General features: G+C 44.4%; 1 protein-coding gene across 7 annotated transcripts in view; it reads right to left on the reverse strand.

Moving 5' to 3' along the window:
* LOC119168288 (uncharacterized) overlaps positions 1 to 12,046 on the reverse strand; it is a 106,965-nt gene extending 94,919 nt beyond the window's left edge. For 4 of the 7 annotated variants that reach the window (XM_075890982.1, XM_037419733.2, XM_075890981.1 and 1 more), the window contains exon 1: positions 11,863 to 12,046. In XM_075890982.1, coding sequence (XP_075747097.1) covers positions 11,863 to 11,932 — 70 coding nt within the window. In that variant the 5' untranslated portion in view covers positions 11,933 to 12,046. Of the gene's footprint in view, positions 1 to 11,572; positions 11,742 to 11,862 lie in introns of those variants that run through there. The other 3 variants (XM_037419720.2, XM_037419728.2, XM_075890983.1) reach the window with 3 other exon arrangements.
* Positions 12,047 to 12,369: the final 323 nt, after the last annotated feature.

Genomic DNA, 12,369 nt, shown 5'->3' on the forward strand with positions numbered 1-12,369 from the left:
TGAAACTGTTACCATACCTGGCTATAAATTGATATCTCAGCCACGTGCATCTAACTCTCGCAGTGGAGGCGTTGCTTTTTTCGTAAAGAACGGACTCCGCTTATCTTTACTATCTGAATTCACATGCAGCCTCCCATATATAGAAGCACTTTTTGTAAAGATAGAATGCTTTGTTGCTGTTGGTGTGGTGTACAGGCCACCAAACGCCGATACTAGCTGTTTTTTTGATAAACTTGAGGGCATTCTGTCTACCCTGGCAAGGAATGGTCGTACCAGGGTTATTATTCTTGAAGATATAAACATTGATGCCTTTAGTGCTAGTTATAAGGACTACACTTACCTTATACAATCATATAATTTCTGCAATCTGATCACGGCGCCTACTCGAGTAACAAGTACAACAGAAACTATGTTAGACCATGTCCTCACAAATATTCCTAACAACATAACAGCAGGTGTTCTTAATGAGTCTGTCACTGATCACATGCCAACTTTTGTCACTGTGGATGGAGGGCCTATAATAAATCATCAGAGGAAGGTTACTTCTTATAGAATTGATTACTCTAAGGTTCATTATTTCTTACGCTCTTTTAGATGGCATGAGGTTTATCATGATAAGGTAGACCAGGAGTTTTCTAATCTAATTAATGTTATTACGGAAGCCGTACATACCTCGAAAAAAGTCATCCGTAGACGCTCATATGAAACACCAATCTGTCCTTGGATGACTCAAGGTTTATTAGGGACGCTTAAGGCTAAAGAGTACTGGTATCATAAGTGGAAACGTGATAAGCACAATGCTCATCTACTACATGAATATAAAACTGCTCGTAACAAATCAGTAGCCATGTCATGTAAATGTAAAAAAGGATATTATTCGAAGCTTATTGAGCAAGCCTCCGGTAACTCGCGCAAAACTTGGCAAATAATAAATGAAGCAATCGGGCATACTCGTGCTGAAAAAACGCTACCCGACAATGTCACTAAGGACACTGTCAACGACTATAATACTTATTTTACAAATGTTGGTCCTTCGTTAGCCAAAATGCTGCCTATTTCTAACAAAACGCTGTATGAACCAACGTCCTTACCAAATAGCTTCGTTATAAACAACATAGAGATTAAAGAAATTCGGCTTATTGTGAGTAAACTAGTAATTAGCAAAGCGCCGGGTCATGACGAGATTCCGGCACGTGTTATAAAAGAGAACTTTGATTTAATTGGAGAAGTATTATGTAACCTATTCAACCACTCATTATATGCCGGTCAATACCCATCAATACTCAAGATAGCCAAAGTCACCCCTGTTTACAAAGAGGGAGATAGATCCGATCCTTCTTGCTACCGCCCGATCTCTGTACTGAGTGTACTTAACAATATCTTCGAAAAAATGATTTCAAAACGTATGCTTTCCTTTTTGAACAAATATCATGTGTTATGTCCGCAACAACATGGCTTCCGGCCAATGCGCTCTACAAGTACAGCAGTGCTCACACTAAGCCAAGTTTTAAATACTGCCCTCCAAGATAACAAATTCGCCGCAGTGGTTTTTCTGGACCTCAGAAAAGCGTTCGACACAGTAGACCATGACATCGTACTTTACAAATTATGTAGATATGGTTTTCGCAACACTATGTCGAATTTTTTTCAGAGTTACCTTCAAGGTCGAGAACAGGTGGTAGCTATCAGTAACATTACTTCTTCTCTCCAGTCCATTCAAACAGGTGTGCCACAAGGTTCCGTATTAGGTCCGTTACTTTACTTAGTATACATAAATGACTTGCCTCTCGTACTAACAACTGCCGAGATGCTTATGTATGCTGACGACACTGCCCTAATTATTACCGGCAAAAATCTGTCAGACATGGAAGAACAGATGAATACTGAACTAGCTAAGCTTGCCGATTGGTTTACAGCTAACAAGCTTACCATCAATGCCAAAAAAACAAAATATATGTTATTCCACTCCCGTACTAATCCTACTCCCCATGATATACAACTCTACATCAATAATTGCTCCCTGGGATGTGCCGATTCTTTTACTTACCTAGGTGTTGTTCCAGACAGCTGTTTAAACTACAGAGTCAAATAGAAGCAGTCAGCTCGAAACTAGCTTCGAGTTGTTACGTCCTTTTGCAAGCACGCGAATATTTTGACACTACAATTTTGCGCACTTTGTATTTTGCTCTAGTTAACTGCCACCTTCTCTACTGCGTAGAGTCATGGGGTTCGACATATGACTCTTATCTTGACGGCTGCAAAAACGGGCTATACGTACGATTACTTTCTCACCTTACTACGAACATAGCAAACCACTTTTTTCTAGGTTAAAGATCTTACCATTTGATTTTGTGCGGGAACTAAAATTAGCTACATGTATTAACGGTATCGTTAGGAACAATGAACCATTCCCAATTTCATTACTGTGTATTCCCCGATGCCAAACGAAGAACCAAACTTTTAACAACTTCAATGTACCACCTACAAAAAACGCCTATAGCAAACGTCTCCTAGAATATACCGGAGTGAAAATTTGGAATGGCATACCGCGTTATATAAAGAATACCCAGAACTTTTCCAGATCACTGAAAAAATACTACTTTGAAGCAATTTTCCCTGCTTGAGTTGACTGATACTTTAGGTTGTAATTTTTCATTATGAATATATATTGCCCTTTATGTGTTTAGTGTTTCTTTGAAAGATGTTTCAATACCCTTGTTCTCTATATTAAGCCACATAAGAGAAATACTATTGATACTTGCAACTACAAGTATCATTCTTCAGTTCTGTACCCCACTAATCACAAAATATTCGTGTTTACTACAAGTTATGTACTTTCCCTTTTTTCTATGTTCAATCGAATTCATGTGACTGTTGTTAGCAGATAAACATTACTTCTTGTATACCAAATTTGAATTGTTTACTTTTGTTTATTTTCAATTAGAACTATTACAGTTTCAGTTATGTATACTTTCAATGGGACCCGCACTAGCCTTTGGCTATGGGACCATACAGTTCGTGCTTATATTGTATAAGATATGAGTGCAATAAAGATCATTCATTCATTCATTATCAACAACTATCTCTAGGGTTGAAAGAGTAGTTTTGTTGTCACTTTCTTATACCTATCATATGATTTCCACCTAACTCTGAAAGAGCTGGCTACGTCTCAGCTCTAGTGAAAACTACATGCTGCATGTCTTCAGACACTCGACAGCTGGTCCTGCAGTGACAATCTTGAGACAAGCACCAAAAGGCCTTGCATTATTATCAACAACAATCTCTAGGGTTAAAAGAGTAGTTTCGTCGTCATTTTCATATACCTATCATATAATTTCCAACTAGCTCTGAATTCAGAGTAGTACAGTTGAAAATTGCAATCGTTCTCAATTATGAGAATTCACTTGAAAAAGCAACATTTCAGAGGGGCACTAAAGCAGCTGTGCCCCACCAAAGGGAGATTTTAAAATTTGGTTGATAGTATAGTAAATGCCATCATGCAGACATTATAAGGCCCCCAAAACATTCTCTAAAATTTCATGCAAACGCTGGTCGAGTGCCGTTAGGACGAACAATGCGTAACACGACAGTGCTACCCCACTAATTTCAAGAAACAATCCCGTCTCCTCTACGTGCCTTATAGCAACCCCTCAAATATTTGGCATAATGTGTCGTCTGCTCGACATCTACAAGACCATTAGCAGGAACAAATGCTCGCTGCTCTTTTTCTTTGCACGGTGAGGAGAGACGAGCTGATGATTGAAGGAAAGAGGAGCGAGAGCCTCTTTTGTATCATCAAATGCATGTAACTTGGCCATTATGGCGCTGTTTCGAAAATTCCTGATGACTATGCGTTGGTTATACCTAGACTTGCCGACTGAACATCACAACTAAATTTCAATCCCTGGATAGTTTAGGGGCCGTTTAAAGGACCCCAGGCAACTTAACTGCAAATATTTTTTTGTGCTGTTTTATTGTATGCATACAAGGGCACTTGCAACTGATTAGTAGAGGTGAATGTTGCCCTCAAGATATTCTAATTCGGCTTTCAAGTAAGCATGAGTGCCCACCTGAGTTTGCAGCGTCTTGCGATATCACCACTGGTATGAAGCACGTAACAGACCTTCTGTGACACTGATCGAAAAAAAGCTAGTATTGTCTATGTCACTGAAGATTTACGGGGGTGGACAGAATACCACAATTTTCCCCCTCTAGTGGCTATGGCTTCTCGTTACTCTCACTCTGTTGCCATGCTGCTCTCAAGGTGGTACCGACTGCTTACGCCAACAAAAAGATCAGAGATCATTGCGAAAGTTCACATAATTTTATCGCTTCACTGGATCTTGAGCTTGACTTTTTGTGAAACCATCTCTTGAAGGCGTGTTGGTTCGTTCTTTCTGTGCATGCATGAGAAAAGGATATATACTTGAAACACAGTTGTGCATGTCCTTGTCTTCTTTTTAGTGGTCATCAGTTTTACTTTGCACTAATGTATCCCAGCCAGTTCAGAAACATCCTACTGGTGGATCACTTTGGTTGTTGCATTGCCTACAGTGCTGCACCTTTTTACTTGAGAACTGCTTTGTGGCCTTGTTCGTGAAACAAGCCCACACTGCGTTGTTGGGTTGCATCAAAAGCATATGCAGACATTCCGTTGCTTGAGACTGGTGCTTACAATAATTGCGATTTTACATGCTCAAACCACAAAAGAATTGAATGGTGCAGTGGGGATCGTGGGGTTGATTTTGACTGTCTAGCACAAACACTAGACAGCTGCGAATGTGCTATATGTCACCCACCATCAACCGGCTGGCTCGTTTTCGGCAAAATCGCTGTTTTATTAGCCTCAAAATAAAATCAGGATGAGTCGCTTGCACAAGGCTTGGAAACTTCTTTGCTGCCATTGCTGGTAATGTAGATTTCGTTTAGTCATCTTCACTGCTAAATTTGCAGCTGCTGTCAGCACATAAACAAGTTTGCGAATCACACCAGTCTAAGAAGTGTGCATAGCCAGAAATGGGCGACATCAGTCAGAGGCAGAATAAAAAAGGAGGAATGACAATGGCCCTCTACCCTGAGAAAAACAAGCAACCCATATTCCTCAAGAAAGGTTCTGAGCTTGCTCATTGCTGCATAAGACAGACTGGTGCTTAAAACACGAAACGGCAGAAAACAAATCATGCCTTCAGTAAATGTTGCCACCTAGCCCTGAGATTATGGCACGGCAACCTTTCCATTACTTACGAGAAGGGTAGCGTGTAAATATGGCTCAGACAGCGCCGTGCTCTTTCATCGTGCATTGCTCATGACGGGTACAGGCCCAACGTGCAAATTATAGCTATACTACTGTAACAAAATGCAGCACAAGCATCGAAGCCATTCACAAAGTTGGAACGGTGGCACTGCACCCAAGAAATAAGTCTTGAAAGCAACTCAAAGGCAGACGAATGTCATACACTAAGCTGGATCGTCTGGGGGCAAAGTAAGGTTCTGCTGATGTCTTCGAAGTAGATGTAAAAGCACAGGCACTCGTAGCCGGGTGAACCGTGTCGTGCTTGCCGCACTGCGTAGATACGGGTTCGTTCGCCACTCACGTGAAGGGCAAGGTGTCCAATGAGCAAACGCTCTTCAAGCAGGCAAAGTCAGGCCGCGTAAAAGAAAAGTTTAAGAAAGTAAAGAAAACGAATTCATCATGATATATGGTGTTTTTGGCGCAAGGGCCATTTGATGGCCAAAGAGCGCCAGTTCATGAGACAGGAATGTGGACGATGATTGTGATTAGCGGCTGTATAAGGGCCATAAAATTCCTCGCGGTAAGGCGGGTAAAACCATACAAGTAATAAAATCATGACCATGCCGTGAAAGGTGTGTGTGGTGTGAATAGATGAACAAAGTTGGTGATAATAAAAGACGATGGTGGATATGTATGGCATTAGCACAAGTGCCTCACTCGTTCATACCCGTCTACGGGCGCGAGGCAAGTGCTTTCTTGTGTAGCCACCGCAACGAAAACATCTCAGGAGAGGTCGTGCTACGGAATGCCCGGGTATATGATATGAAAACTATGAATTTCTTTTAAAAACGCTAGCAATGACATAACTAAAAAGCGGTTCCCTACCGACGAACATTGCAGGGTGTAAAGGTATATGTTGTCGGTAGGGTAATGGAAAGTGCTGTTTTCTTGTAGTGTCCAATTGTTTGTACTGAATTAAAATGTGAAGAACTGTTAGTGCTTCACCACACCTGTCACACAATGGTGGGTCGCCACCGGACAAAAGATATGAGTGTGTCGTGTATGTGTGTCCTATCCTGAGTCTCGTTAGTATTACCTCTGTATGACGCGATTTTGATACTGGCAGCCAATGACCAAGGTGTGGCTTAATAATGTGTAGTTTGTTTTGTGTGTGTGTATCCCACTTGCTCTGCCAGTAGTCCCTGAGGTTTTGTTTGAGAGACGGTTTAAGATCAAGGGCCGGGATTAATATGGGTGTAGGGGCAGTGCTTTTGTGGACGGATGCAGCGAGCTGATCCGCCCTCACGTTGCCTTCGATCTCACGGTGCCCTGGCACCCAGCACACTACAACATGTTGTTTGAGCCTGTAGAGTGTGCACAAAATGGAGTAAAGTGAGACAAGGACCGGGTTTTTTTGTTTTTTAAGACTGTGCAGAGCCGTTACCACACTGAGGGAGTCTGTATAAATTACTGCTTTTTGTATTTGTAATTGTTTAATGTGTTTAGCTGCCACAAGTATCGCGTAAGCTTCTGCTGTGAAGATACTTGTGCCTGGATGTAGAGGGCCAGCATCCGAAAAGGATGGGCCGACAGCAGGGTAGGACACAGAGGAGTTGGACTTGGAGGCATCTGTAAAGAACTCAGGACGTGTGTATTTGTGTTGAAGTTCCAGGAAGTATGTTCGGATATGGGCAATAGGCGCATGTTTTGTAACTTCTAGAAAGGACACATCGCAGTCTATAGTCTGCGATTGCCACGGTGGCGGATATGCTACAGGAGCCATTAAACTGTGTTCAAGTGAGACTCCAGTTTCCTCAGCTAGACTTTTTAGGCGAACTGAGAAGGGCTGCCTCATCGAAGGCCTGTTTTGAAACAGAATTGAGCTCGACAAATCATTAAGAGTAGAGTATGAGGGGTGCTTCTTATCCGCTTTCACCTTAAGGAAATAAACAAAGGACATGTAAGTTATCTGCAGATGAAGCGACCACTCATTTGACTCAACATAAAGGCTTTCTATGGGGCTGGTGTGAAAAGCACCCGTAGAAAGGAGGATGCCCAAATGGTGCACGGGGTCCAGCATCTTCAAAGCACTTTGCGTTGCAGACTGATAAACAACGGCCCCATAATCTAAGCGGGTGCGAACGAGGCTTCGATACAGATTCTTGAGGCATTGCCTGTCACTACCCCAAGTAGTACGTGACAACACTTTAATAACATTCATGGCTTTTAGACATTTTGTTTTTAAATACTTTATGTGTGGTACAAAGGTCAACTTGTTGTCCAAGATTAAGCCTAAGAATTTATGCTCGGCTTTGACGAACAGACGTTGCCCGTTCAGTCGAATGTCAGGTTCCGAGTGCATGCCTCTCTTTCGAGAGAACAAGACACACGTGCTTTTTTGTGGGTTAAGTCGAAATCCGTTTTCATCTGCCCATTTGGAGACCTTGTTTAAACCCAGCTGAACCTGCCGCTCACACATTGCCAAGTTGCATGACTTGAAGCCAAGCTGAACGTCGTCGACATATGTGCAATAGAACATATTGCGGGGGATGGACAAGTGCAAGGAATTCATTTTGATAATAAAAAGTGTGCAACTAAGCACGCCACCTTGTGACACGCCTGTTTCCTGGACAAATGTTTGTGAGAGAACACTGCCCACACGGACACGGAATGTCCGATTGGACAAGTAACTCTCAATTATGGAAAGCATTGTACCGCGCACACCCAGGTGAGACAAGTCTCTTAATATTCCGAAACGCCACGTTGTGTCGTAAGCCTTTTCGATATCGAGAAACACAGAAAGAAAGTATTGTTTCTGGACGAAAGCGTCTCGGATCTGTGCCTCGATACGCACCAGATGGTCGGTGGTAGATCTACCCTCTCGAAACCCACATTGATATTGGTCAAGCAGATTGTGGATTTCAAGGAAATATAAAAGTCGGCGGTTTATCATTTTTTCAAAAAGTTTACAAAGGTAGCTGGTTAGTGCAATTGGCCTATAACTTGAAACAGAGGAAGGGTCCTTGCCCTGTTTCAAAATAGGGATAACAATGGCTTCTTTCCAGGAAGTAGGTATGGTGCCAGAAAGCCAGATAGCATTGTATAGGGAGAGTAAAGTTTTTCGCGTTTCAAGCGGCAGGTTTTTCAACATTTCGTACATGACATGGTCGTGGCCTGGGGCAGAAATACTGCAGGAATTTAGTGATGTTTGTAGCTCAGCTAAGTTGACAGGTTGGTTGTATGCCTCGTATTTTGTACACTTGTATTCCAGTTTCTGCTTTTAGATTTTTGCTTTATATCTTAGAAAAGCTTCAGTATAGTGTGACGAGCTAGAGACCTGCTCGAAGTGTGCACCGAGGAAGTTCGCCTGATCTTCGAGGCTGTCACCCTGTGTGTTCACGAGTGGGAGTGAATGCACTTGTCTTCCTGCTACTCTACCAACCATGTTCCAGACTTTAGCCTCTTGGGTATAAGAATTAATCCCCGATAAAAACTTGTGCCAGCTTTCTCTTCTGGCCTGCCGACGCGTTCTCCTGGCCTGAGACTTCATTTTCTTAAAAATGGCAAGATTTTCGGCTGTCGGTGAGTTCCGAAGCACTCTCCACGCTTTGTTTTGCTGCCTGCGTGCATTTTGGCACTCTGAGTTCCACCATGGCACACGTCGTTTTCGATGATGTCCATTCGTTGGTGGTATGCTTTTTGTTGCTGCATCGATCAGAGATGCTGTGAAGTAGTCGACAGCTGCTTCAATGTCTAAAGTGCATATGTCGCGCCAATTTATATGTGTGATGGCATTAAACTGTTCCCAGTTGGCTTTGCTTAATAGCCATTTTGGAACCTGGGGCGGGCATTCAGTTGATGTAGGTGTGCTCAAAACTACGGGAAAATGGTCACTTCCGTAGGGATTTCTGATGACTTTCCAGTGAAGTAGAGGCACAAGCGATGGAGATACTATGCTCAGGTCTATTGAGGAATAGGTATTGTTAGCGAGGTTATAATAGGTTGGTTCTTTCCGATTCAGGAGACACACGCTTGAAAAGAGAAAACTGTTCAATCAGTCGACCTCGGGCGTCACAACGAGAGTCGCCCCATAGCCTGTTATGTGCATTAAAGTCCCCTAGAACAAGATAGGGTTCGGGAAGTTCATCCATCAAAGACTGGAATTCATGTTTGCGTAGTTGAATATGTGGAGGTATGTATATAGAGCAAACGGTGACAAGTCTGCCTAGAAGCACCACTCGAACAGCCACTGCCTCAAGAGACGTTTGGAGTTTCAAGTGTTTACATGCTAAACCTTGCTTAACTATAACAGCTACACCTCCAGATGATGCCACGGCATCATCACGGTCCTTTCGGAAAATAATGTAACTGTGTAGAAAGTTGGTGTGTTTAGATTTTAAGTGTGTTTCCTGTACACACAGCACTTTTGATGAGTGAATGTGTAGAAGTTCTTGGACATCGTCGAGGTTAGTGAGAAGGCCTCTGACATTCCATTGTAGAATCTGTGTTTCCATATTTGATGGAAAGTGGTGCTGTGTGTACGAAAATTAAGTGACTGTTCAAGTGGGAAGTTGTAGCTTAAGTATCAGGGCCGTTGTCGGGCCCTGTTATTGGTTTCTTGGTTCTTTTAGCGCGCTCTATGGAGCCACGCCGCGTTTCCGGCACCTGAGGTACCGTGTTTGTGTCCATTGCCTCACAGGAAGCACTGGACGCCCGGGTACGCGAGCTGCTGCTGCGTGTTTGCGACCTCGCCTGGTGAGACGTGGTCGGTCGACCCGACGACCCTGGAGTCACCTGAGTCTCTGGCTTGGTAGGTGGAGCAGGCTTGGCTGCTTCCACCATGGGGGCGGCCACCACGCCCGATGGCTCACTTTGCGTGGGCCTAGGTAGTGGCGGAGGGTGATGCGACGCTGCCCCCTGACGCGCCGCATCAGCGTAAGTTGTGCCGTGAAAAGCCGAACACCTTCGGCGTGCTTCCTTGAAGGAGATATTTTCACGAATCTTCAGTGTAATAATGTCTTTTCCCTTTTTCCACTGAGGACAAGAACGTGAATATGATGCGTGGTCTTCGTCACAGTTTACACAATGTAGGGTTTCATTACAATTGTCAGAGATGTGGCCTTGGGCACCGCATTTGGCACAAGCAGGTCGACCACGACAGCTCTGAGAGCCATGGCCGAACCTTTGACACTGGTAACAACGGCGGGGGTTTGGTATGTAGGGTCTGATAGGTGTCTTTGTATAGCCAGTTTCTATTGTTTGTGGTAGTTCACTGGTGGCAAAGGTCAGTACCAAGTGTTTCGTGGGGGTTTCCTGATTGTTCCTTCGGATAGTGATTCGCTTCACGTTGGTCACATTCTGTTCTTTCCAGCCCTCGAGGAGTTCAGCATCCGTCAGGTCAAAGGAGGTCTGTGTCAGAAACAACTCCACGTGCAGAGTTCATGGATCGATGAGGTGTTACGCTGATGGGGATGTCGCCGAATGTTGTAAGGTTCTTTAGTTTGTCAAATTGTGTTTTGTCACGGAGTTCTAAAAGAAGGTCACCACTAGCCATTTTTGTAACTTTGTAGCCATCACCTAATGTGGCTGTCAGGGACCGCGATACTATGAACGGGGACACTGTTCTGGCTGTTTTGTTGGGCTTCTCACTGTGTACAACATGACAACGAGGGAATACTTCTTTGGGTCGGCTGAAAAAGGAAAATTCTTCGGTGCGTACGCGCTTTGAAGCGGCACGATCATTGAGGAGTGGAAAACTTCTCTGCATGATAGAGGAATGTAATTCAGTAACGATGGCGGCCACCCACCACGGAGGCCAACGAGGGGACGCTACAAGGTGCATGAAACGAGAAACATGCTGACGCCAGCCGTACACCGCTACGATAACCTAATGCGCGTAGGCCAAAGTTGGCTAGTTGCACAAGGTTAACCCAAGCCGCCCATGAAAATGGGGAAGTAACAGAAGAAATTAGAGGACAGGATAGATTTAAAGAGGAGAAAAGACGAAGATGTGGGGGCGAGAGAGATAGGAAAAGGCGACTGCCGATTTCCCCTGGGTGGGTCAGCCCAGGGGTGCCGCCTACGTGAAGCCGGGGCCAAAGGGGTGTGTTACCTCTGCCGGGGGGCCTTAAAGGTCCAATCACCCAGCATTGGCTCAACCCCCAGGATCCCCTTTTCCCCGGACACGGCAAAGCCACGCACGGCTAGGCGTGGGAGAGAGTCAAAACTCCCTCGTTGGCTCGGGTCCATGGTGTCGCTACACACCAAACGCCTACTTGCGCAGGCGCCCCTGCGGGGAAAAAAACGAATTCAGGTAACGAAGCGGTCATGACTACGTACCCGTATTGACATCAAAGAGAAAAAAGAGCCTGTAGTTCCGTTATAGCCTGCCACAGCAGCTCGTTCCGTATTCGATACAGCGAGTAATCGCGTCAAAGCATCACCGAAAAGCATGACAGAGCACTCCTACTTTAGCGGCGCGCGAAGTTTCCGCTAGATAATAAACATCACTGCATGATTCGCAGTTGCGCCGTACCCCCGTCACAACAATCGCTGGTGGAAAATAACGAAAACATGGGCCCGTTATACATCACCCAGTTTGCTTCATCTGCGCACGGAAGATTACTCACCAAGTAGAGCAGAAAGCTTCACCAATACGAATTGTTTATGAATGCAATGGTACAGAGGGTAAATAATCATTAACAACAGCACTCGCACCAACTCGCCAGTATTTGTTCTGCTGCTCAAAACACAGCTAGGATTGGCTGGCTCGGATGCTTGAGCGACCCAACGCCTCCTCTAGGAAGATGCCTGCCGCATGGGAAAAAAAAAAACAGCTGCCACACTCTTTCTCTCCTTCATTTTGGAAATGTTCTCAGTCGCTAGCGTCACCAGTGGCGGACGGTGCAACAACGCAACACTTTGCATAGCCTCTGAAATAGCGGTGTACAGTCGCAGGTCTCGAACAACTCCCGACTGACGCGCCCCTACAGGCCGCAGATGAAAAACGCTGAGCTGATACCGCCTGTCGCCGTGATATTGGATGGATGAATATGGCTGTGCCCTTTAGAATGAGCGGTGGCTAGCGCCACCAAGCCATAATACCTAATGAACCAAAAATTATAATCATTTTTTTT

Source organism: Rhipicephalus microplus, chromosome 3 (assembly GCF_043290135.1).
Source record: "Rhipicephalus microplus isolate Deutch F79 chromosome 3, USDA_Rmic, whole genome shotgun sequence".
In the NCBI taxonomy this organism is placed as follows: Eukaryota; Metazoa; Arthropoda; class Arachnida; order Ixodida; family Ixodidae; genus Rhipicephalus; species Rhipicephalus microplus.